Source organism: Fulvia fulva, chromosome 3, assembly GCF_020509005.1.
Source record: "Fulvia fulva chromosome 3, complete sequence".
In the NCBI taxonomy this organism is placed as follows: Eukaryota; Fungi; Ascomycota; class Dothideomycetes; order Mycosphaerellales; family Mycosphaerellaceae; genus Fulvia; species Fulvia fulva.
In genome coordinates, this window is record NC_063014.1 from 3,076,762 (window position 1) to 3,101,839 (window position 25,078).

The window sequence follows — 25,078 nt, forward strand, 5'->3', positions numbered from 1 at the left end:
TGTTTGTTTGTGCTTGTTTGACGTGGAATCTGGATAGGGACAATTGGGAGAAGGGGTGTCTGGGAACAGCAGTCTTATAGATTGGTTTGCACAGAAGTAATACAACAGAAGAATGGTCAACAGGCCGGAGGAGCAATTTGTTCTGCCATTGCATGCTCCGACTTCGGTGGCCAGGTGTGATATATCCCTGCTACAAGGCTAATATGCAATCCACTCACTCTGATTCGGCAGCGGTCGGTGTGGGGTGCATGGGTCCATGGGTCCATGAATCCATGGGTCCATGGGTGCATGGGTCGGAGTGATGACGATCGGAGGCCGCTATCTACAAACACCACACCACACGACAGCAATCACGCATAGCATTTCAACTAGACATCGCCAACTGCTTCTCCTACACATCCATCCTCACAGCAGCAACAACACATCCAACACCCACGATGAAGTTTCTCACGGGGCTCGTCGCATCGTCAGCGATAGCTTCAGCCATCTCGGTGCCCAGCTGGAACGATCTGGTCAAGACAGTCGAAGGACAGAACCCTTTTGCTAGTGCAGCGCAGTATCTCATCCAGCTTTCAGAATCCGAGACACGATGGGTTACAGAGGACGAGAAGTGGGAGCTTCGCCGTAACGGCGTCAACTTCTTCGATGTGACCGACGCAGCACACGACAACACCTTGGCGATGAAGGCGGCAACAGGGCCAACCCCTCAGGTCACGTATCCGAAGAAGCCGGCACAGAATGAGACGGTCTCGAGGCTGTTGAAGTTGTTGGATAAGAAGAACATGCGAAAGCATCTTGAGACCTTCACAGGGTTCCACACACGATACTATAAGTCGGACTATGGGAGGCAGTCATCGGAGTGGTTGCTGGGTCAGGTCAACGATACGCTGGCCGAGGCTGGTGTTGGTGTTGTGAAGCCGTTCAAGCATCCTTGGGTAAGCAAGACCTTTGTCAAGGCCATGCCTTGTTACTATGCCCGATATCGCTATGTTGAAACATTTGCTGACTCCTGTCAAGGGCCAAAACAGCATCATCGCAACACTACCAGGAAAGTCGGAGAAGGCCATCGTCATCGGCGCGCACCAAGACAGCATCAACCTCTTCCTGCCGTCGATACTGTCTGCCCCAGGAGCTGACGACGATGGCTCCGGCACAGTCACAATCCTCGAAGCGTTACGCGTGATCTTGCAAGATAGGGACATTGCTCAAGGCAAGGCAGAGAACACTCTTGAATTCCACTGGTACTCCGCCGAAGAGGGAGGTTTGCTAGGATCGCAGGCAATCTTCCAGTCTTACCAAAAGGAGGGTCGTGATGTCAAGGCAATGCTGCAGCAAGACATGACCGGCTATACTCATGGCACGGTCGAAGCCGGCGAGCCTGAGAGTGTTGGCGTCATCACCGACTTTGTGGACCCGGGTCTCACCGAGTTCATCAAGCAGGTCGTCACCACGTACTGCGAGATCCCATACATTGAGACGAAATGCGGATATGCATGCTCGGACCACGCGTCAGCCAGCAAGGCAGGATATCCATCGGCCTTCGTCATCGAGTCGGACTTCAAATACAGCGACAACAAGATCCACACGACCGAAGACAAGATTGAGTATCTCGACTTCAACCACATGCTGCAGCATGCGCGCCTGACTCTCGGCCTCGCCTACGAGTTGGCGTTTGCAAAGTTCGACTAGAGCCGATCGAGCTGTATCGAAGAGGTATCTTTAGTGTCTGTATAGTCGTACAAACCGTCATTGCGACAATGGCTGGTCGTGCTATGAAAAGCATATCATGCAGTTGGTCACACGAGCATCTCTCCCCAGGTTTCTTCCGACTCCACGGCACGATTGCTGGGATATGTGGAGGAGGGTGTGCGGAGAAGCAAGGGGTTCGATATTGACCTGTCAAGCTGAGATCCACGGACCACATGGTCCTGATGATCCGTGGAGAGGCGGCTCCATGCACGTGTCGCGCACGCTCCGGGTCCGCAGAGAGAAAACGGGCGCGCCTTGTCGATGAGATACGAAGAAGAAACAAATGCACTACACATCAGCTTTTGGTAGTCTATCTTGTGCGACAGAGTGGCAATAGTCCTTCTTGTCTGCATGTCTCGGCAGGGGCGAGAGCCTAGAGGTGAGATTTCTAGCGCTGCAGCTAGAAGACTGCATATCGTTTACGTTGTCCCAACCAAGGGATGCGACTTGTTTGCCGATGCTTCGCTTCTCTGTTTCTGCGGATCCGCAATGTGACTTTGCAGGCATTCTCTCCCCAACCTCATCACATTCGCTCGCAACAAGTCGGTTGACGGCCTAACGATGGCTGGTGGTGTGAAGCACCAATGTGGCCGCCGCAAGGTACAGCTCGAAATACACGACGGCACCCTGCGGTACACGCGGGTACGCGCAGTGTGAGGTCTCACATAGATTTGACAAGATGAGGTAGGACTTGTGGCGATCTGAGGTGTACCTGTGCGGAGCGACACAACGATCTGACAGATTCGCAGCAACGAACGACATCAAAAGAGTACGACAACATGAAAACCCCGTTGAGAAAGAGTGAAGTGCGATGCCTGTTCGGCATCTCCCCGCCGATGTGGTCCGATGTGAAGAAGTCGCAAACCTCTGCAGCCACCGCTGCCTCCCAAAAGATGCAACTCTTGCCTATGCAGCGTTTGCTCCCGCCTCTTGTATTGGCATACACCAATGCAGGCACGGTTACGATGTCCCCGGCAGACGCATGTGCTGTGGCTGTCTCGAGCATGTTCTCTGTAGATCACAAACGGCGGGAATGCCTACCTCAAGCGAACACTACCACCTCACGCACCGCTCCTTCTGGTTGACGCAGGACAAAGACGTCGTGCAGCAACCTACCTCCTCACGGGTGAGGGCTGTCGGGCCTGCGTACATGTAATAGTGATCCACATCCTCGTGGATGCGGCTTGGCTTTCGCTCTTTCTTGTTGGGACGACAGCGCTTGACCTGCTTCCTGCACTGCACCTTCTCTTCCTGTTCCGGGACCTGCTGCGAGAATCCTTGCAATTCGCCGAATCACTTCGCCTCTTCCGCACGTGGAGGACACTGGACGACACGCGCTGAGCAATACATAAGAGTGCTCGATCACGACCTGGAGTCGAAATAGCATCACACATTCGCTTCACAAGATTGACCTGGAGTCGCTGCCACCGCCAACATGAAGACCTTCGCCATACTACCGCTTCTCGCTGCGATGAGCTATGCTCTACCACAAGACAGCTGCACTACTTACACCATTCAGCTCATCGTCCCGACTACGACTGCAACCTACTCATCGACAGCTGTGGTTACGGAGCACGCGACAACGCCCATGGATCTGGGCACTTTCACATACGTCAAGACCATTTCGTCGACGAAGACGCTGGAGACTGTCACGGTCACGACTCACGCTTGCGAACATGCTGATACAGTGTAAGCTATACTGCGTTGTGCTCAGGCTCCAGCATGCTAACTGATCTTCAGGTCTGCGCCGTACAAGACTGAGACTGTCTATACATCTGATTACGCACAAGCGCCGTTCACCAAGAGAGACCTTGGTCTCAGTCCGCGCGATGGGTGCACGATCATCGTGACCTCCACCACAACCTTCGGCCAGACACAGACTTGGGTTCCAGCAGGGGTGACCAGGACCTTCACCGACCATACCGATTTCACCCAGGCCACTGTGACCCGAACGACAACTGGCGGTAAAGCCTATGCCATCGAAACAGAGACTGTCACCAAACCGACAAAATGCGCCGACGTCACCGTGAAGCCGACGGAGCCGACAGCGACCGTGACCTTGAACGCAAAGTGCTCACCTTCGGCCATGATCAGCGCATACAACAACTTCGGTATCGACTGGCTCAGCGACACACCAGCAGGCGGCGCAACCTACGAGACTACTGCGAGCGACGCATCCGCTTGCTGTCAGATATGCGCTGAAGCACGGGACTGCGCTGCCAGTGCGTGGGACATTCGGTCTGGCAACTGCAAGCTGGAGTTCCCAATCGAATTCTCGTCCGGCAACCTGAACTGCGGCCAGGGGCTATTGGGCTACTACAACGCTGGCCCAAACCATCCTATGTCGCCGGGCACGGGTTGGTATGTCGCTGAGATGTGCGGGAATGCGCAGTTTAGCAACAGCAAGCCAGACGATGGCACGTAATGAAGACCGCTGGAGAGAATGTTCCATTTGTTGATGGGAGTGGATGTGCTGTCACTGCTGCATGATGAAGAAGCAAACATGAAATCGATGTAAAGATACTACCCATATGTATAGACTACGAATGATGATCAAATCAAGACATTTCGACAGACTTTCTCGCAAGCCACTACGTAGCTCCGCATATGCAGTGGGAAGCATGGTGTTGCCTAACAACAGCAACGTGCCACTGTGTTCGCAGCTGAAGTCGGTGTCATCGCTGCAGTTTGAATAAGCGGCTTGGGAGGATTCTTTGAGTTCAAGGCATGCCAGGAAACGCCCGGCGGAGACACAAGAAACTTGCTTTGCTTTGCTTATTATTAGGTGGCGATGCAGCTAAAGAGCTTCATTAGGTTTGATGTGGCTGTGTCGGGTGAGCGAAGATGAGCACAGTCGAGGATCGGGAAGGATTGATGGAAGATGGCAAAGGCGAGGAATGAGGGCGGAAGACCTGGGAGTGCTACTGTGATGCTCGGGGAGGAGAGATCGACTCAAGTGCGAAAGAGAAAGTGCTCGATCACGAGAATCCGCGCGGTGAGCGCGTGGTAAGCGAGGCACCCCTGTGTGGCGTTCAGGCGTTTTCCAGATCGACACAACACCCAGCCAGTTATAGCAAGAACAACAGCGTGGACCTTGGCAACTGGCAAACAAGAAACGTCAAGCATCTCTTATCATCTGTCATTCCGCCTTCACTTTCATACAGTACCTGCTCACGGTAGGGACATGTCTCTCAGCAGCATCTCATACACTTCCTGCCACCCTGCGACCTACATGTAGCCTCATCCTGTAACGCTCGCTGCCTTGGTTTAGCCGACCACAGACCTCCTATACCTCAGCACGCATGCCGCGCTCCGACATCATGAGCAGCAAAGAACATCCTCACAATCACAAGATGGGTTGGGGACGACACCAAACGAAAGTCTTCCGACGAAAGGATGCTCACCCCGACACTATTGACCACCCCGGAGCTGGCACTGGCGACGCGATCCCGCAACAAGAGAACGAGAAGGGAGCATATCGCGCCAATGGTAACGGCAACAAGCAGTCCAAGGAGCTGCCAATGTACAACAGAGACGGCCACCGCGTCAACCAGAACGGCGACAAAGTAACAAAAGGCATCCAGCCCGACGGCGAAAGTGGACGCAGCTGGTTCCATCCCCTACACTTCTTCAAGATCATCTGGTGCTCCTCCTGCGAACTCAGCAAATGGACGAACCTCCTCTGGCCCTTCACACTCGCTGCCTTGGCCCTCTACTTCCACTACCCGCAACACCAGCTATGGATCTTCATCTGCGCCTACATAGGAATGGTGCCGTCGGCGAACTTGGTTGGGTTTGCGGGTCAAGAGCTTGCGCGAAAATTACCGAAAGTCGCTGGTGTTATGCTCGAGACGACTTTTGGATCTATCGTGGAGATCATCTTGTTTACTGTGCTGATGGTCCAGGGTGGGAACACGAATGTTACTGTTATTCGTGCGGCTATTCTAGGTTCCATCTTGGCTAACCTGCTACTCTGTCTCGGTATGTCCTGATCTCCATACCGTAGACGCATATGCTGATCTTTAACAGGACTGTGCTTCTTCGTCGGCGGCATCTTCCATCCTCAACAGACATTCCACGAGGCCATCTCCGAAGTGGGTTCTAACTTGATGCTCGTCGCTGGGATGGCGCTTGTGATACCTACGATCTATTACAACACGCTTTACGGGCGATTCGATGGCGTGAACCCACCGAACAATCTGGCCACTTTGGAGTCAGAGGCGCTGAGGATCTCGCGTGCTACCGCAATAATATTGGTGGTAGCATTTGCAGTCTACGTCTTCTTCCAGGCCCGCAGCCATCACGGCCTGTACGAAGACATCCTCGAGGCCGACGAACAACGAGACCACGACCGACACAAGGACCTCCGCAAAGCAAAGCTCACGCTGACGGAGAGCATCGTCGCACTCATGCTGGCTTTGATGTTTGTTAGTTTCATGGCTGTCTTCCTTGTGAAGGAGATTCACTTCATGGTCAATGAGCGGCACATCTCGGATGCGTTTGTGGGTCTTATCCTCATCCCGGTCGTCGAAAAGGCAGCTGAACACATCACTGCTGTTGACGAAGCCTACGACAACCAGATGAACTTCGCTCTCAGCCACGTCCTCGGTGCCAGCATTCAGACCGCGCTGCTCAACACACCGATCGTTGTCTTCGTCGGATGGGGTCTCGGGTACGACATGAGTCTCAACTTCGAGCTGTTCGATGCTGTGGTACTGATCCTGGCCATCATGGTGGTTGGCAACTTCCTTAGGGACGAGAAGAGTGACTACCTGGAGGGAGCGCTGTGCGTGTTCGTGTACATCCTGATAGCGGTCACGGCCTGGTATTATCCAAATCCTCTGGAGGAGGGTGGTACGAGTAGTGCAGAGTCGGCTAGTTCTCCTAGTGGCGAGAGTTCGGCGGCGATAGCGTCGGAGGCTGCACACAGGGTAGTAAAGATGATGATGGCGTGAGCATTGAGTGTGGACATCAGACTGCGACAGATGCGTGGTTTGTATTTCAGAGGGCTAGCGTGTACTTATTTGCTTGGAATAGGCTAGCAGCGAGCGAGCTGAGCGATGGTGCTGGAGGAGTTCAATGGAAATTGTGGCTAGAGAGTGAAAATTTTGCAATGGTTCTGCTCATCTGTGCTGTTGAAAAGGTGCCGAGCGACAACTCCTGTTCTCATTTCGAGTCTGAAGCTACACTCGTGATCGACGGACTCGAGCATCGAATTTACTGAACACAGACAGACATAGACATGCTCTAGAGTCACCTCTTCTACTTGCTGTCCGCTTCAGACGATGTCAAATAAGCTACCAGAACATATTATCAGTCATTAAAGCACTAAGATGCGCCCGTCCAGATGGCCACGCATGTACCTTACCACCCTACCTTAGTAAGGCACTTTCAAGCTTGAAACGCCACTTCCCTGCCGATCATGCGCAGGTACGGCGCCACAGTTACGACTCCTCAACTGCACGACCAAAGAACTTCAACACAGGAAACACCATCCACACACTCTTTCAAACAGCGCAAGGCACACCAGAGCACCCAAGCGATTGACGGAACGACAGATATTCTCTTCACCCCCGCTCAACGCCTACCATACCAATTCCTGGCCGCGCTCAACGATAATCTCCACGCCCACCATGCGGCTTCAACTCCTCCTTTCAATCGTGGCATTCGCTCCTTCTGTTTTCGCAGGCGTCAAATTCACAACTCCGGCAGCGGGCGCAAATGTTCAGCCGGCCACGATTTCGGTGCAGTGGGAGGATGATGGGGACTCGCCAAGTTTGGATGATCTTTCGGGGTATACGTTGCAGTTGATGGTGGGAGGGAACTCGGACACGAATTCGGTAGGTGTTTCTTCAAGATGTGGAGAGGGGAGGCAATCAGTTGTTGGATATGGTTCGATCTGCAGAAGAGACGTATAGCTGGGTTCGCGGGCTTGTGGGCAGAGGAAGACAGGAAGCCATGAAGGGGATACCTGAGAGAAAAGAGCTGTGTGCTGACAATATCGTGTTACAGCAACCGCTTGTAGCCATCGGGCCTTCGCAAGGCTCCTTTGCATCTGGAAGTAAGGTCACTGGAACCGTTGCTGCAACTGTGGCTGGACCCACGAAGAACGGGTTCTACCTAAAGATGATTGCAACAGCGACAGAAGGCGGCACGATAACGTACTACTCAAGCAGGTTTAATATGCCTGGTATGACTGGTACCACTCCAGCGGAATATGCTACTGCGGCAGCAGCAGTCTCGGGCACCGACGGACCAGACACCGTCAACGCAGTCGCAAACAATGCTGGGGCCGCAGCTCCAGCAGCAGGTGCTGCTGGCGGCGCCTACACAGTCCCATATGCCCTACAATCCGGTCTCACGAAGTATGCGCCGATGCAGGGTGTACCACCGACGAAGATCACGCTGAAGAACTTCTCGCCCATGTACCCAACCAGTGCATACACGATCGCTACCACTTTCTTGCCCAAAGCAAGCATCGTCACGACCATGACTGAGAGTCAGACGTTCAAAGTCACTAGTATTGAGAACACGGTAAGTCAGAATGGGTATTGTGAAAGCGTAGGTCATGCTGACCTCGTACAGGCTGCCGCTCAGTCCATGCCGACTGGCGATATGGCGAAGTATCTGGCACGATGGAAGGACTAAACATGGGGAAACGCATTCAAGATAGAAGTGGATGGAGTTCAGGAGTATGTAAACGACTTGGAGGCATAGGCACAGGCATCTCGGGGCGTACGTGATAGGGTGGCGTTCCAGTCGCATGGCCAGTTGATGAACCTCTGGCGTGCCGGCTTCCAGATACGACAGGCTTTCATTTAATCTGCATAGATGTACATGCATGGGTATATACTCATATGGACTATACGATAATGTGACAATGTTCTTGAAAATTGATGCCTCGGGCAGAAACGGTCTAAGCTTTTTCTTCGCGTCTTTGACTTCCTTCGTTGTGAACAACAACATCAACAGACGACATTCGGCATTTTCAAGCACAAATCGAGAATGTCGGTAACAACATATCACTGTCTCTGCACAGAGCTCGTCCTAGGAACCACAGTTCCTCTCGAGGACCTCCCAAAACGCCAATCTGACGCGTCGATCATCTGCAAAATCACAGCCGCCGAGTCACTTTCGCAAGGCGGATCAGTCTTCACGAGCGCTGTCGATACTGATGACAAAGCGGTAGTGTTGAAGCTGGATGATGGCTTCGAGAAGAGGTATGCGGTGAGGTGCTCGAGGTGTGGGTTGATGCTTGGGTATCAGCTTGATCGCAGCCAATTTGAGGAGTCGAAGGAGAAACTTGGCAGACGGGAGGATGTGGTCTATGTTCTACCAGGTGGACTCCAGACCACTGATGAGATGGAGGGTGGGAAGTCGATGGAGGGACGGGTTGAGGTAAAGATTGGAAGTGGTGCTTGAGGTGGTCTTGCCATTCGTCGTCCTGCAGAAGGCTGCTCTCCATGAACGCGACTACTATCTTATGGTACTCACGAATATGGCTGCACGGCTGCGCCGCCTTGAATAGATGCTGGCTCTACCTACAACACGATCACGCCTCGGTATGCTCTTATCGGCCACGCAAGCTGCGGCATCCAACTGGCAACTCGGAGAGTTTCTTGTGGCCTCGCCGCACTTCGCGACAACACAAATACTACTCCATGGGATACGACATCGCAACAGCTCATAATCGATGTCTCGAGAAGCTCTCAAATGCCATAAACACCAACCTCATGGCCAAAGAGACGGACTGCGACATCGTCAGAACGTTTTGCACGCCGGAATTTGAGTGGCGACCTGCATCCGATTTAGCTCGGAGCCTTCCGCCATGCGACAGTATTGAAGAATATAGCGACTTTGAAGCGTTTCGAGAAGATCAATCCAACTTTATTTTGCTAAGGCCTACAACTTCAATGTCATTGTCGAGCCTGGCATGGTGAATGCGATCGCCATCTGTATGGTGCATGGTTGAGATGATGACAGCCTCGAGACACATCGAGAAAGTGGGAATAGGATGTATTGGCGGAGAAGTGCGGTGCGTGGAGCGTGGGAGTGTTTTCGACATTCGCAGGTCATGAGGATGGGGTCTTTCTTTCCATGATGACAGGAGCTCGAAGCACAGCCGGTGGAAAGAGCAGAGGTGCTGAAGCATAGCTTGGATAAGTCCTCATTGGGCGTTTGACTGGTGCATGTTCATGACTTGAAGAAGCAACGCCCTCCGCCCCGATGTTGATGCATGGTCGGTCACACTGCTTCACCTGTCGCGAGCTTGGCAACATTCCACCTCTCACCGGAGTTCAGTCATTGTGGCACAGCCCGCATCCGAGAGTGGTATCTTTGCTTTCCCATGGCATGTGAATCGAGGCTTGGGAAGATCAGACCCAACCGCAGCATGAACACAACACTTGGCAATGGCTCATTCTCTTCATGCCGGGATCACTGTGTCACCGAGGAAATCCGTGCAACACACCCTACACATCGACATTAGCGGCCTCTGCGCCCGAGATTTAACACCCAGGAGTGTATATCCTTGGCTGCAGTCCCCGCTCGCGTCTTTTAGATGCCGCTATCGACCCAAGAAAATGCTCAGACCGCCCAGAATGTCGCAAAGCTTGCTACTACTCTTGGCCACAATTGCCCGAGCGCTGAACGAGTCCAGTCCGTGCTATCATCCGAATGGAAGGCAGATCAACGACGCAGGTTATACACCATGCAACCTAGCAGCTAACGTCAGTCACTGTTGCAAAGCAAGCGATACATGCATTAGCAACGGATACTGCTTCCAACAAGGTGGTCAAAGGGAAGACTGGAACCTGCGAATAGCGAGATCAAGCTGTACCGACCAGACATTCAACAGTAGTAGCTGCCCTCAGCGATGCAAAGACGGTGAGAGTTTAATTCAATAGTGTGAAGCTGCAGCCACTGACATGGCCACTAGTCAGCATAAGCACTGACATGGCCATGATACTGGTCAACAACTCCGAGATTGGGGAGTTCTGCTGCAGCGCAGAGTATGATACGCAGACTGGGCTGTGTGGCAGTGCTACGCTCGGATCTGACCAGCCGTTCGAGCTCGAACCAGGACAGATCATCTGGGACCGGAACAATGGTGATGCAGACTTCCGTAACATATACTCGGCCACTGTCACGACCACTGCCATCCCCCAAGCAACGAGTGCATCTGAAGCACCGGGCAGCATCAGCATAGTGCCGATCGTTGTTGGCATTACCGTTCCACTCGGAATTCTGCTACTTCTCGCCCTGGTAGCTGCTTCCCTGTTCTGGAAAAGGATGAAACGTAAACAACGGCATATTTCAGACGATCGGGTCGGGGAGAAGAGCAGCGACACAGTGTCGAACAGAGTACCGTTGGCGTCGGCACCGAGTCACGAGGTCGATACGAGGGCCATATATGAAGCGTCACCTGAGACTCAAGCGCACGAACTGAAGGCCGCACAGGATCCTGTCGAAATTGGACAGGATCTTATTGAGATCGCGGGAAGCCCGATACATTTACGCCGCTGAGTGAACGTGGCCACGATAAGGTGTCTGATGTTCGATCCCATGTTAGATCAAGAGCGAAGGACGTGTTTATCGCCGATGTAGCTTAGTGCTGCGCGCAACACATGCTGCATACTTTTCGGTTTCTGGTTTTTGGTGAATTTTGGCCCAGAGCATACAGCCAAAGGTCATGCTCGCTGTCATCCTCATCATTGTGTGCTAGCTGAGAACCTTTCGGTTCACCTAAGAGCGGGCCAACCAGTGGTGCTGTGTGGCAGATCACGATGATCGTAAGCCCATGATCTGGGCAATGTTCCTGACCGGGCGAGGATCAACTGCACATGCGTCCGTCGAGTGGCGATCAAACATGGCTACCAGAGACCACGCACAAGTGCCGTGAAGCAAAAGTGCTCGGTGGTCATATTGATGGGTGACCACATCATCAACACTCATCCCAAAGTCGGACTCGAACTTAGAGCCCCGTGCAACCCCATAACAGCAAAAAGGCAATCACCGAAACCTCCCAAGTTGGTCCCATGGTAACCGAATCGGGAGCCAACAACAAGTCACGTTGAGAGCCAAGTCATACTGCCATAATTTGCGCTGTTCATGCTCTGTTCTCTCAGAGGCCACCTGTGAAATTCTTATTGTATATGTAGCGTCAATGTTTCTGCACTAGCGCGTCTACACAGAATGCTGCCTGGAAGTGCGGTCTCTTAATACGCTGTGAAAAGTCCTCTCACTCGACCGCAGGCTCGTGTTGACTTTGTTCGAGGACATGTCGAGTGACTCCCTTAAGCGCCTTGGTCCTCAATCATTACAGCGGTACTCAATGTCTGGAGTCCTGTGTGTGGGGTCACCTGTTCCTGCGAAACTCGCGACGTGGGTGCAAACGGATGTCTTGGCAAACATGTGAAAGCTGACGCCAAATCTTTCGGCCGCAGATCGAATCAACTGCACGTCTCTTACGTCTCTTACGACAGCTGCAGAGCTCCTCCAAACTACTAGCAGTCTCAGTATCTATGTTGACACCAAATAGTTGTCAATCAACAGGTGTTGGGTCAATACTTCTTACGAAGTTCTGGCGCGGGAGTCTGGCGATGTTTTCGCGTTACGCGCGTCAGGGGTTATAGCTCTTCGTCAAGGGCCTTGAGCTCTACGCGGTGTTTGTTTGGGCATCTTTGGACCTTTTTGTACATGCCCGATTGTAAGATACTCTCAGCACCTTTGACACCTTCCCTTTATACTATTGCCCTATCATATTCACTGTACAGAGATTTGTAGCCAAGAGTCGCGATGGGCGACTGGGAGAACGACGATGTTTGGCGCCTGATCGAGATAGCCGTACGGTCTACGCTGGCGGCTACTATACCAATACAACTGCTAATGTGTCTATAGAACGAGCCGCTGGTCTCAGGAGGGCCTGAGCATGAAGCGCAGCGTCGAGACAGTGCCGTCGATTTCTCGCGTGTCTCACTTACCGACTGGACGCTTACCGAGTACATCCAGTGGTCTGCGTCGTCCAGAGTCGATACCATCCACACTCCTAGCATTCATCCCAGCTTCCCGACCGTCGTACATCTTGGGGTGATGGTGGGTCGAGGTCCGATGCAAGATCTGCGGTGCAAATGCTACGAAGCTGCACTTCGGCGGTATGCCATTTTGCCGCCTGATCGAGCTCCAAAAGCATATGAAGGATACTCATCGGGCGAATGCGCACATTCACAACATGGACAAATGGTGCGAACAAAAGTATGTCGGCAAGGGCGATATTAAGCTCATGTTGGCTGGCAAGCCACCAAAGTATCGCCTAGCACCGCAGATGTACTGCGCTGTACCAAGCGCCATGATTTCAGCCACGACTCTGCCTAAAAAGCAGGAGACAGTGCCATCGAACGAGCCTGCAGTCAACCATAATGCCTTCATTGCTGCACCATCGAAGTACGCAGAGGCGGAGCGCCTACCCAGAATACCATATCGCGACCTCGAAAATGCACACGCGATGTTCAGCGGAGTGGCAGACACCACCAACCATGAACTAGAGACCGGGTCACGCAACGACTTCCTCAAGAAACTATTCGGCTGGGACGATGTCACACGCTAGGCAAACACCAAGGACTCATATACCAGTGGCCGAGTATGCCACACTGTGCCTCACTTGTAAAGGAGATACAGGAGCTCATCGAGTGGTCGGAAGTCGAGAATATCTGGGTCTATGGCGGCTTGGTGAGGGCAGATGGCATCCTTCGAAAGCATCGCGACGGACTTGCAAAATGAATCGTGTTCGCTTCAGTGCCGGTCAGGCGCCGGACCGCAGTGTGTAGAGTCTGCACAATGTTCGGGAATCAGGACGAATGTATTCTGTGAGTGCACACCAGCCAGAGCCTCCGCGTACATGAGCTGGGCTGTTAAGGAAGACCTCTGTTGTTTGACCAAGATGGCGCTGGCGAGAGACCTGGCTGTCGTGAAGCGTGCTTCGTCAGATATCTGCTTGGAGGTCAGCTCTCCAAAACGTGGCGCACGAAGTACCCCCCCTGTCATTGAGCTGAGCTGGACTGCGCTGCATCATGCGAGCTTCGGCGTAGACGGCAAGGCAAAGAGCTCGGCTGCATGCACAGTCGCCTGAGGCGAACCACGAACCTGGATGTCGTGGCTTCCTTTAACAACCTCCGGATCAGTGGGACTGGGTGTCGGTCCCTGATAGTGAGTGCGTTCAGGGCCCTGTGATCGACACAAGTTTTTAACCCTCCTCATGAATGCAGGAAGCAAAAGGAGTCTTCGAGAAATCAAGTTCCTCATGCGCATCCCCAGTTATCTTGGTAAATGAGCCAGGAAGAGGATGAAGAGGCTGTGTCGATTACAGGATCAAGGACCGATGGCCAATCCCACTTGGGCAGAGATGCGCCACTTCTGCGACTGTTTGGAGAAAGACGAATCTGCTGAACCATGCTCAAAAGGAGCCGCATCCCAGCCCCCCTAATTTCAATCTGCTATGCTGCACGCTATCAATCAAAATACGGACACATTCCGAGAACAGACCTTCCCTTCCCATTCTGTGCCGTCCCAGACCCTCCAGCTCCATTTTCTCAAAACAGAACCACACTTTCATAACCTCGTTAAAAGCAAGGCCTCGCGCATCTCCCAGCTGTATATGAACACTAGCGACTCTTCGCGCTGCCTTTCGAATCAACCCACATGAAAACGCCTTTGCCAACTACCGCGCCCAAAGCGATCGGGTATCATTAGAAAATGTATGCATATTCCCTCCAACTCGCGCCGCCCTTTCTGCGCTCCTTGCGCGTATTGCTGTTGAGCCTCTGCCGTGGGGTGTTCGGTGCTCTTTATAGTATGCTGACACTTCAAGCTGCCATTGCCTCGGCCTCGACAGGAGGCGAGGACGGCCGATCCTCAGCAGGTGACTCTTCAGCTGTTGATGTCTCCTCTTTCCTCTCGTCCACACCTTGTTCACGGCATAAAGGACAGCTGTTGCGTCCTGTGGTGAGCCACTGGTCGATGCATTCCTTGTGGTACAGGTGATGGCATTTGATGAGCTTCCGCGCGACTTCCTTCGCCTCGAAGTCACAAAGGCACACCAGACAGCGCTGACCGGGCTCAAGTGAAGTATCGGGTTCCTGATCAATCGAATCGCCTTCAGCTGCTCTTGCCACGAGCCGTACAGTCTTCTCTGTATCAGACAGCTCTTCAGCTCCCACATCGGTGTTATCACTGTCATCAACCGCGATGTCGTAAAGGCCCCCGGCGCTTTCAATGTCCTCCTCAGTAGCGACCGGCGCTTTAGCAGGACCCAGAAGTGCTGAAAGAAGCATCATGTCTTCGTAGGTAGGATTCTCTGTGAATAGACTTGGCGTCGTAAGGATTGGGTGGTTTTCTGGATACGAGCCACCAAGAACGTAGATGATCCAGCTGCGAGCATCGCCTCTTTGTTCGCCCGATTCGTCCGACTCTTGACTGGCCGTACGTGAAAGTGGCGGTAGGTTGTCCGGCTCCACTACGCCATTACGCCGTGGATGGCCAGAAGCAAAGCGTGGATAGTGAACATTGGGTGCTGTATCTGACCGACGATGAATACGATATGGTTCCGAATCGCCCAGCAGTCCGGTGCCAGAATGTGTCGAACGAATAGAAGCCGTCTCCTCGGTGTGTGCGCTCAGTGGGCTGGCTGCTGACGACCTATGAAGTATGCTATTCCGTCGTGAGTCGTTGCTAAAGTCGCGGAAGCTATTAGCGACCATTGATGTCGGGCGGGACTGATTTGGTGTGCTGTTTCTGCTGGATATCCTGCTGAGCTCGGGACTTGGAGAAGCTGGTGTAGCTGGAGGTGGTCTTGGCTCGTAGCTTGAGCTTGCTACGCTCCATGGCCGCTCTCTGCGCCTATCTGGCGACCGATGATCACGCTGGTCGTCCATGCGATCACTCAACCTACTCCTGAAGCCGCCCATGCTCGCTCTTCGCCTATGTCGGAAGGACGTGCCATTCTGAGGAGGTCGTAGGATCGAGTCGATGCTATCGTGGCCATGCGTGCCGAGTGCGTGTGCTGGTAGAGGCGTGGGAAAGTTGCCGAGGGCATCGATGAAGGGAGGCAGGTCGCCGTCTGCCGAAGCACTACCCGAGCTGGAGTTTGGGTTGATGGACCGGATCCCTACTATGATTATCGGTACCATCCTGCCCTCGCTCTGCCCAGACTCGCTCGACATTGCAGAGGCAGAGCTTCGAGGATCTGTCTGTGCATTATCTGGCGGAGTGGCAGCTCCGAAGCGGAACATCCTGAAGAAGTTCAGCGGTGGACTCTGCTCGTCCGCGCCCATGCCCTCGGCAACTCCTTGACGGAGTGCTGATGCTATACGACCGTTGCGAAGTGCTCTGAGGAAGCCATCGAAGCTACCATCTTCTTCTGCCCCAGGGCCAGTCTCTCCCAGACCACTACCCGTCAAGCTTCGTGCCTGGCTCAGTACATTCTGCTCTTCACCCATCAGGGTTGCTGCCGTGGCCGCAGCCGCTACACTCAGCAGCCTGCTGAGCATTGCTGCCTGATCTTCGCCGCCTCGTTGCCGTATCGAGGCAGCAGGCGATGCCGCACGTCTTCTGCGAAGCGAATGTGTGAGGTTGCGGAAGGGACGAGCGCTTAGCCTCATCTGATTAGGACGCCGTATGGAGCTCTCGTTGCGCGGTGCAGGCGGGGAAGGAGGATCAGGTTCGGCGTGCGAGCCGCCGAAGGTGTCATCGAAGGTGGAGGAGAGATCCATCGAGGGGAGGCGTGGCGGGGAGAAGACGTCGTCTGCACTGTCATGGCTCTGTCCTGTCCGTAGATATGAAGACGTTCGCTGCGTAGTCCGGCGTTCGAGTAGCATTTCCCTGAAACGCGATACAGTAGTGCCGGGATTACTTCGAGGTGGCTCCACCCGCTCTTCGACCTGACTGCTGTCGATATCGTCGTCGCTGGAGCGAAACAGCTGCGAGAATCTATTCCGCGCGCCTGAGCGTTCCCTCAGCAGACGGTCCTGTGCTGCATCTCGACTGCCTCGGAGCGAGCGGCTGTGGTTCAGCAGCCTCCTAAGTGTCGCTGTCCGCTGCGGCCGCTCCACCTGCTGCATCTCCGGCTGGCCCATCTCCACATCCACGTCGTCGAGATAGCTCTGTGGTCGGGAGCCCCATCTCCGCTCTCGCCCTCGCTGCTGCCGCGATGAGCTCTGACCCATATCGGCTGAATGCCGCCGGCGCAGGTGGTATCGTGGTGCCCGGGCTATCGCATGCCTTCAAGTCGTCCGCGGCGCTGGCAGAAGTGTCGCTGCCAGACTCCTGCAACACCAGAGCGTACAAATGAGAGAATGCCGGACGTAGGAATGCGGTGGACGGGTGTTGGGTAGGAAGGCTGAGTGGGTGAGGGTGCAGTAGCAGTAGTGGGCGGTAGCAGTAGTGAGAAGTGGTGGTCACTGGTCAGCTGCAGGTAGAACTAGATGATGGCGTCGGCACGAACGGCGGGCCGCTCGGGCGAATCAAAGGCGCTGGCGGATGGTGTTGCAGCTGTTGCTTGATGAAAGTCGAAACCAAACAAATACTGGATTCCATCCCGATATTGATTAGAACTAAGCAGCGAGGAGGCGTGCTGGGCTGGGGCAAATCTCGACGAGGCCGCGTCGCAGTCTCGCAGAGATCCACCTCCTCCACAGTCACACGCAGCGCTCCAGATTGGGTTGCACACGTTGCACACGCAGCCAACCAAGTGCAGGGGGGGCACTGCAGACGACGAGCCAGGGAGAGCCCGGCGCCCGGCAGGTGCCACTGATTCGGAAGTCACGCAGTGCCGTTGACAGCTGTAACTGCGGAACTGGGATCCGCCCACAAGTGGCCACAACCTCCTCATCTCACTGCCTTGGCATGCCTGCCTTTGCGCCCGTCTATACAGCTCCTCCCTCGCAGCGCATACTGCTCGCTCGCGAACAAAAGCGTCCTCGCAAGCGGAAGCGGGGTGGCAGTGATGAGGACGAAGAGGACGATGAGGACGGCGACGCCGAAGACTCGCCATCGTCGGAGCCAGATACTGACCAAGAGAATGCAGCGCGCGGCTCTCAGTCCATCAACAAGAAAGACCCATATCATGTTGCTGGGTGGCCAAGAAACAAGCCGCTACCTGGAGCCAACTTCCCACATGCACCCGCTAAAGAAGTGAAGAGCACAGGCCTGTCTGCGGAGGAAGAGCTTGCCCGACTCAAGCCTCCACTACTGCTTCCCAAGACCACCACCGACCATCAGTCAGCGTCTCTGAAGCGACGGCACCTGGACACTCTGACGGCTCTTCTACACAAATGCATGCTGAACGGTGACTGGCATCGTGCATCTCGAGCATGGGCACTTATACTTCGGACCGAAGTTCAAGGTCGCAGTATCGATGTACGGCAGAATGGACGCTGGCTGATCGGTGGCGAACTACTGATGAGACGTAACCAAGCCGTCGAACAGCAGCAAGTGGACGCACGTGTCGCAGATGATAGCGACCTCAACCTCGGTGCAGAACAAGGCGTGACGACAACACGTGTACCCATCATCTCAGATGACGGCTTCGAGCTAGCACGGCAGTACTATGAGCGATTGATCCTTCAGCATCCGCATCTACAACGAGCACACCACGACGCTGTCAATGCTCTTGCGATATATCCTGCCCTCTTTAACGTCTGGATATACGAAGTACATGATCGAGCACGACGAGCGAGGCAGAAGATCCATCTAGCACAAGAGACTTCCGAACTCGACATGCGAAGTACTTCAGACGGCAGTGAGGACGATGAAGTTTCAGAAAGAAAGCGCAATCTCGTGCAAGTTCGGCGCACTGAGTTGGATCAAGCTTCGCCGATTGTGCAACGCATGGACGAGCTTATGCTTAGTCCACCTTACGATACAAGCAAGGAGCTACTGCACTCGAGAGGCACGGTGGCACTGTGGCTGTCCGATTTACACAAAGACATCTCCAGACACCACAGTACCAGCGTCGAAAACAGCGGCACGTCTAGCGAAGATGAAACGATGCAGACCGAGTCGATCGAAGCACAAGCATCAAGGAAGCGTCACGAGACGCAGGCTTTTGCAGAACGACGCAAGGCGAAGACCATTTTTGGCCAGCTGCAATCTGCCGGCGTCGAGGTATCGCAAGATATCATGGACGTCCTCGAAGAAGACGAAGACCTTTCTGCAAACCACGACATGGACTGAGGACGAGAATGGCAAGGTTACACGACTGTGCACGCACACTGGATTCGGCTGGTCAGCTCATGCAGCCACACTGCAGCTAGTGTCAAGAGTGGCGCTTGGGAAAGACGAGGCGAGAACTCGAGGTCGCTCAGCTCACGCAGCAGCATTGCACCTCGGATTTGCTCACATTACATTTCACTGCCGCCAGTTCGAGAAGCATTCTCGGTCTTACGACCAAAGGGTTCGACAATGCTAGGCGTCCTATTCTCGAAGAGCAATGCCAAGCCTGTGTATCCTGGCGCTTATACTGGAGGCCCGGCTCGTGCCTCAACCTTCAACTCGCAGCAGGCCTTCGAGGACAAGATCGAGGCATTACCGGCACCACTGTCGCTCGCAGTGCCCGCCATAGCGACGATCCCGGCCAAAGCCAAGGTCCGCCCGAACGATGTTGAAGCACAGCAGGCTGGCTTTCGTCCTGCGAATGTGTCACCTTCAGTACCAGGCGCTGTGCCGTTGAATGCGGCCGCAAAGCAAGATGTCAAGACTAGCACTGCCGCAATTCCTGTGATCACAATCACTGGTGATGATAGTGCGAGCGATTCGACTACCGTTGTGCCGGATTCGGTGTCCGTTGGGGATGTCGAAGAGAAAGAAAGTTATGATTTCCTCGTCAACGATGGCAGGTGGCATCACAAGCCACACGTATACGAATACAACAAAGCGTCAGCCAGATTGTTACAGACTGCGAAGCCTAACCTGTTCGGCACTATCTGCCAGAAAGACCGCAGTCGGCCAAAGAAGTGCGTCCTCAACGTGGCAACCATGCAAGCGATTGTCATCAGAACCTACCAAAGGGAAATCGTCGAAGCTGGCCGGGAGATGACGGACGGCAAGACGAGCGTGCTTCTCCCGCAGCTTCTGCACAAGTACTGCGATGCTTTACGCGACATGGACTATATGCAAGAGAAAGCTGCTAATGGCTTCGAGGACGACCCTTTTTTACTGATGACCTCTAAGCAGATGGAGAAAGATCTCATGGAAGACTACGGCCTCGTACCTGATTTTGTGGATCCACGTGGCGATTTGCCCACAGCTCATGACTCTGCCGATCCAAGACTGCCTGGCATCGGCCGAACAGATCGTCTGCACCGCGCACAGCTCGAGAACAAATACCACAAGCTGTATAGCGTACTTGGTGGCGGCCTGGCGTTGATCATCCCGATGGTCATAATGCGCTTGGAGCCCGGCAAAGTGAGCTGCTTGGTAACAACCTGCGGATGCGTGGCCATCTTTTCCCTGGCTATCGCCTTCCGCAGCGACATGAGACCGAACGAGATCCTGGCAGTCACAGCCGCCTACACAGCAGTCCTCGTCGTCTTCGTCGGCACAACAACTTGAACCACCGCAATCCTTTTAACCTCGCAGTCACCACCTCATGCATCCACCGTTCTCGACCCGGGTCCCACCTTGCCAACCTGCCTCCTCATTCCACTGCGCACATATCATACCCTCTCGATACCCCTCCACATCGTCATAACAATACCTCTCACTCTGATAGATAGCAATACTCGCAACCCCCAGCAGTCCCGCCAAACTCCTCACTTCCACCGCCGCATCATTGCAATGCCCCAGATCATCAGGCCAACGCAATTCGTGGCTCCCATCACTCCACACCGAAACCTGCAGCCTCACTGGAACACTCTTCGGCAAGGTCTCCAGCACCTCCGCCGACCACCGTCGATGCCGCTGCATTTGACCCGCCGCGGCACAAGGTCCAGAACTGCTTCGCATGCTGTCGCACTCATCGCACGTAGCGAAGATCCGGATTGACACGCTGCGGATGCTAGGGATGGCCGGGAGCTTGATTGTGCTGGAGTCGAAGTACTTGTGGTCGTCTAGGAGGAGTTTCGTCCAATGCTTGGTGCGAGTCGTATTCTTCCTTGACCTGATGGATGACGAGGCGGAGATGAGGCAAAGGCGCGTTTTGGAGTTCGGCTCTCAGGCGGGTCTTGGAGGGGTTTAAGGAGAGAGTGGGATGGGGTGAGAGTGGATTCGTAGATCAAATCGCGAAGCTCACGGGGAAGGCTAAGGAATGGCGATGGTGGGTGTATCTGGGTGGCTTCCATGATGCTGTGGTTTCTTTGCAAGAGAAGAGGCGGAGAGAATGTCGCAAAGATTGCGACGAACTTCAAGAAGGATGGACAACTGAGAAAACCCTTTTGGGGGACATTGACGAGTTTCCGTTGCACAGCATATGATCCCCAATACGGGTTATGCAACCTCCATCACCATAAAAGTCAAATGACGTGAGGCACGGAGAAGGTCCCGGCGATGCGGCGAGAGGCGGCATTCTTACTGGATCTTTGGTACTTGCCCAGTTGCACCAAATGGCCATTCTGGCAACTGTTTTGGGACTGCAACTTCTGCTCTGTTGAAAATGTTGTGTGACGTTGCACAACAATGGTCAACTCCATGGACTCTACGGTTGAGCTTCGGCTCTCACGTCACATCAAGACATTCCGCCCCACCGCCTCTGTTTTGGTCCGAGCCATTTCCTTCTGATAGCCATCAGCATACTCTCCATCCATCACCTTGAAGCATCGGTGACCTCGAACGTCCTCATCGTTCCCGTTGTGGCGCTTCTCACAGCTCCTTCGACTCCTCCATCGCATTCGCTGCCGCCACTGGAGCCTGCCAACCATCCTTTGCGGTCCAGGAGACGTAGAGATTCTCCGCTAAGACCTGAGCCTCTACGTCGAAATCGTCCACGCCTGAGTTGTCTCGATATACCTCGATGGCACTAACTCGAGGTACCGAAGCGAGCTTTTTAAAATCAACTTCCAGATGTGCACGATGAGGTGACTGCGGCCATCTGAGATCCATCGAACCTGACCATCGCAGCACCACAACTATTGTGACTTTACTCGAGGTAGCGAGGTGACCCAGTGTGACTTGCAACCAGGCAATGGTGTCGTCGATATCACTGCCCACTTGACATGACTGCGGTCCGTCGGGACACTGGGTGCACTGGATGTAGCCGTAGTACTTCGCTTGTTTGACATCGCCGAACTTCTTGTCACTCATATCAAGGAGCTTCCAGACTTCGTTTCCTTTATGGTCGGTGAATACAATGGTGGTTGCCTTGGAGAGTTGTTCCTCGTATTCCTGCTTGAACTGGCGGCTCACGCACAGTACGTTTGAGCGGCAGACATTCTCGATTCTGAGCCGGATGACGCTCAAGTCTTCGATCGGCTTCTTGCTGTCCTCATCGTCGGGGTCCCATCCGTCGTTGTGCATCAGGCGGGTCTTGGAAGATGAGATGCCGAGGTGCAGGTAGATCGAGTCACGCATTTCACGCGGTAGATCAAAGAATGGGAAGATGTCGCGTTTACTGTGGTCGGACGCCATGTTGTGCTGTGTCACTGCAGCTCGGTGATGATATAGTCGAGGCTTGGAAGGTTGTATGTGAAGTTGTGGTTGGTGTTGATGTTTGGGCAGACGAAGGAGCGAAGTGGTTAAAGAGCACATGCTTAGGCAAACGCGAAGTGACAGGGATCTCGGCTGCTTCCCGACTTCCCTCGTCATGTGCCACACAACCAGCTCATCACACGAGCACCACTGCATTAAGCTCCGGCGGACTGGTTACTGCACAGCGTAGTAGCAAACATGCTTGATCTATCGCATAGCTTGTGCAATACGGAGTGCTTGAAATGGAGGCTGTAGTGGCTTGGAAAGGTGAAAGCAGGACAACGTGCGAATCTCGCAGCTGGGTTAGAACGTCTGAGGGTAAGTGACAAAGTTGATTGCCGCCGAGCGCTTCGACTAATTATTGAAGCAAAGGCCTTTGCTTGCCCACGCTGACGTGTAGCTGACCAGCATGGTCGTACAGACACGGTCGAGCTTGCATCGCGTCGCTATATGTCTTATGCACGATTGATTACCCTTTGGACAGCATTTCGCAAGTACAGTCGACACCTAGACCGGCAACATACTTTGTCACCAGTACTTGGTCCGCACGCGAGGATTCTACAAGCAACCCGAACAATCGGAGAGAGATCAGTCCATTCTGTGTACCCGTGACCGGGTATCTGCTTCGCTCAAAGCTTTGCTCTTCCTCTTGCACCCACTGCAACCATACCACCTCTCAGATTGTCGTACTTACTGTCCGGATAGTTCAGATTGTTCTGGGTCTGCTCCAGTCCTCCAAGTCCATCGGTGACGGTCTTGATCAGACTATTGTTGTCAGTCACAGGCCGATCGCCGCTAGCCTCCCACCACATAGCGCCGCCCAGGCCTTTGGTCTTGATGTAGCTAATCTTGAAGCTGGCCGCCTGAGGAGTGTCATAGCTCACCAACGTCCTAGCGCCACTGTCGTAGCTGTACGAAGCACCAGCTTGCGAGTCGTACAGAACTTGTGCGCCAGCTTGCGGCAACACTTTGTAGTCCCAAATGCCGTTCTCCCAAGATCCATTGCCTGTACCGTTGTACGGCTTGCCAAGTCCATCTGCATTCGTGAAAGTACGACCATAAAGAGGCATACCAAGCACAAGCTTATTGGCAGCAACGCCGTTTGACGTGTAGAAGCGAAGCGCTTGCTCTGTGTTGAAGGGCGTGGCCTGCGGGTTGCTCGTTGATGCATAAAGATTCGCTTGGTGGCCAGCAACCTGATCCCAAGAGCCAGCATAGTCGTAGGCCATCAAGTTCCAGAAGTCCAGGTACTGGTCCATGTCTCTGACCTTCAACTGGTTGTAGTTTGTAGGTCCCGCCGGGCAGGCGATAGTCAGGAGGAACTTGGGGGCTGCCGGGAAGCGAGAACGTAGGTCATTCGAGTAGGACGTGAGAGCACTGCGAACTTCCTGAAGGAGCAGGACAAAGTTAGAGGCCTGTGTAGCGTCTGTTGGGTACTCCCAGTCGATATCTAGCCCATCGAATCCACAATCCTTCAGAATCTGCACCGCAGTGCGAGCGAAAGTCTGACGTCCAGATGCTGTGGACGCCAGAGCCTGGGCAAGTCAGTCAATGCCTTCTCAATCGTCGAAAATGCTTACTGGAAAGTTTGTGCTCCATGTCCAACCTCCGATACTCAAAAGTACTTTTATCTGCCTGTTCCTCTTCTTCTGGAGATACAACTGCTTCAGACACCCGTAGAGATTGGTGCCAACATCGTTCCAGCTGTCGGTCGGGTAGTGCTTGTCTGTGTCGGCCCATGTATCAGAGAGGTAGACCTCGCCATTAGCTCGGAGGTTAGCGAAAGCGTAGAGCACATGTGTAAGTCGCGATACCGGTAGGTCCTGCGGGTTGAAGTTGCGAGCATAGATGCCCCAGTTGACGAAGTATACTGCTGACCTGTACGCGGACATGTTGAGCGGTGTCGTCGACGGCGATGGCTTTTAGTTAGACTGAGCCAGGACGCACTGGCAATTCTGAAAGGCCGAGAAATTGTTGTGCTGGCGCCAATACAATTACTTTTAGGTCCTTATCTTGTCTGCACTGTGCAGGGCTGGATCGTAGCGTGGGAGGCCTGGTAGTCTCTCAGTGACTTGCATCTGAGTACTTTATACCTTGCTGATAGTTCCGAGGCCCACATGGTTCGCATGTAATAGTGTTGCAGACGGTCACTCCGAGCGTTGCCGGCAAGGGCATCGGCCGCTCGACGTTACAACGAGCGACATAGAGGCGTCAGGTCATGCTAGAATCCTGTGTAAGTCGTCGAATATAACACACATGACGACGCCGGGCTCAGTTTGGCCAGATTGTGTGCCTGATCATGGTATCGGCACATGAGGGCCGTGTACTGTGCGAAGCTGGTGGTTGACCTCTGTCGCCACGAATTCGAGCTACTAGACGGGGCGAGCTTGGAAGCGTACTGCTTGGCAATTTTCGAGCAGGATCCGGCAAGTTGCGTGATGCCTTAGAGCTGAGTGCCATCCCAAGATTGGCTCATCGAAGCAGCCCTGAGGCCAGTAGTGGCACTAATGAGGATCAGTGGCACACTTGTTTACGATAAAGGAATTGTTGGCGGAGACATGGCTGTGACCATCAAGACAGCCACCACCTCCGTGGACTTTGACATGACGACCGCTTGGCTCGACGGCCATACCTTGGACGCGCTCGCAAGATCGCA

At 53.9% G+C, this 25,078-nt stretch overlaps 11 protein-coding genes across 11 annotated transcripts; 8 read left to right on the forward strand and 3 right to left on the reverse strand.

Moving 5' to 3' along the window:
• Nucleotides 1–437: 437 nt before the first annotated feature.
• Nucleotides 438–1,689, forward strand: CLAFUR5_08249 (Leucine aminopeptidase 1; the record flags this gene model as incomplete). The annotated part of the gene is made up of 2 exons (XM_047907397.1): nt 438–935; nt 1,018–1,689. 2 exons carry the CDS (start codon nt 438–440, stop codon nt 1,687–1,689), a joined length of 1,170 nt encoding a protein of 389 aa, XP_047759019.1.
• A 1,495-nt stretch (nt 1,690–3,184) lies between these two features.
• On the forward strand, nt 3,185–4,174 carry CLAFUR5_08250 (uncharacterized protein; the record flags this gene model as incomplete). Its single annotated transcript, XM_047907398.1, has 2 exons — nt 3,185–3,438; nt 3,490–4,174. The coding sequence occupies 2 exons, from the start codon at nt 3,185–3,187 to the stop codon at nt 4,172–4,174; spliced, it is 939 nt and encodes a 312-aa protein (XP_047759697.1).
• An 877-nt stretch (nt 4,175–5,051) lies between these two features.
• Nucleotides 5,052–8,397, forward strand: CLAFUR5_08251 (Vacuolar cation/proton exchanger 2; the record flags this gene model as incomplete). The annotated part of the gene is made up of 5 exons (XM_047907399.1): nt 5,052–5,730; nt 5,779–6,603; nt 7,438–7,589; nt 7,762–8,283; nt 8,335–8,397. The coding sequence occupies 5 exons, from the start codon at nt 5,052–5,054 to the stop codon at nt 8,395–8,397; spliced, it is 2,241 nt and encodes a 746-aa protein (XP_047759384.1).
• A 357-nt stretch (nt 8,398–8,754) lies between these two features.
• CLAFUR5_08252 (uncharacterized protein) lies at nt 8,755–9,171 on the forward strand (the record flags this gene model as incomplete). The annotated part of the gene is made up of 1 exon (XM_047907400.1): nt 8,755–9,171. The coding sequence occupies one exon, from the start codon at nt 8,755–8,757 to the stop codon at nt 9,169–9,171; it is 417 nt and encodes a 138-aa protein (XP_047759383.1).
• A 1,533-nt stretch (nt 9,172–10,704) lies between these two features.
• Nucleotides 10,705–11,274, forward strand: CLAFUR5_08253 (uncharacterized protein; the record flags this gene model as incomplete). Its single annotated transcript, XM_047907401.1, has 1 exon — nt 10,705–11,274. The coding sequence occupies one exon, from the start codon at nt 10,705–10,707 to the stop codon at nt 11,272–11,274; it is 570 nt and encodes a 189-aa protein (XP_047759382.1).
• A 1,705-nt stretch (nt 11,275–12,979) lies between these two features.
• On the forward strand, nt 12,980–13,354 carry CLAFUR5_08254 (uncharacterized protein; the record flags this gene model as incomplete). Its single annotated transcript, XM_047907402.1, has 1 exon — nt 12,980–13,354. The coding sequence occupies one exon, from the start codon at nt 12,980–12,982 to the stop codon at nt 13,352–13,354; it is 375 nt and encodes a 124-aa protein (XP_047759388.1).
• Nucleotides 13,355–14,609: 1,255 nt separating this feature from the next.
• On the reverse strand, nt 14,610–16,967 carry CLAFUR5_08255 (uncharacterized protein; the record flags this gene model as incomplete). The annotated part of the gene is made up of 1 exon (XM_047907403.1): nt 14,610–16,967. The coding sequence occupies one exon, from the start codon at nt 16,965–16,967 to the stop codon at nt 14,610–14,612; it is 2,358 nt and encodes a 785-aa protein (XP_047759387.1).
• A 679-nt stretch (nt 16,968–17,646) lies between these two features.
• CLAFUR5_08256 (uncharacterized protein) lies at nt 17,647–18,975 on the forward strand (the record flags this gene model as incomplete). Its single annotated transcript, XM_047907404.1, has 1 exon — nt 17,647–18,975. The coding sequence occupies one exon, from the start codon at nt 17,647–17,649 to the stop codon at nt 18,973–18,975; it is 1,329 nt and encodes a 442-aa protein (XP_047759386.1).
• Nucleotides 18,976–19,203: 228 nt separating this feature from the next.
• On the forward strand, nt 19,204–20,352 carry CLAFUR5_08257 (uncharacterized protein; the record flags this gene model as incomplete). Its single annotated transcript, XM_047907405.1, has 1 exon — nt 19,204–20,352. One exon carries the CDS (start codon nt 19,204–19,206, stop codon nt 20,350–20,352), a length of 1,149 nt encoding a protein of 382 aa, XP_047759385.1.
• A 1,245-nt stretch (nt 20,353–21,597) lies between these two features.
• On the reverse strand, nt 21,598–22,362 carry CLAFUR5_08258 (uncharacterized protein; the record flags this gene model as incomplete). Its single annotated transcript, XM_047907406.1, has 1 exon — nt 21,598–22,362. One exon carries the CDS (start codon nt 22,360–22,362, stop codon nt 21,598–21,600), a length of 765 nt encoding a protein of 254 aa, XP_047759390.1.
• A 689-nt stretch (nt 22,363–23,051) lies between these two features.
• CLAFUR5_08259 (Endochitinase B1) lies at nt 23,052–24,314 on the reverse strand (the record flags this gene model as incomplete). The annotated part of the gene is made up of 2 exons (XM_047907407.1): nt 23,052–23,957; nt 24,003–24,314. 2 exons carry the CDS (start codon nt 24,312–24,314, stop codon nt 23,052–23,054), a joined length of 1,218 nt encoding a protein of 405 aa, XP_047759389.1.
• Between the last annotated feature and the right edge of the window lie 764 nt (nt 24,315–25,078).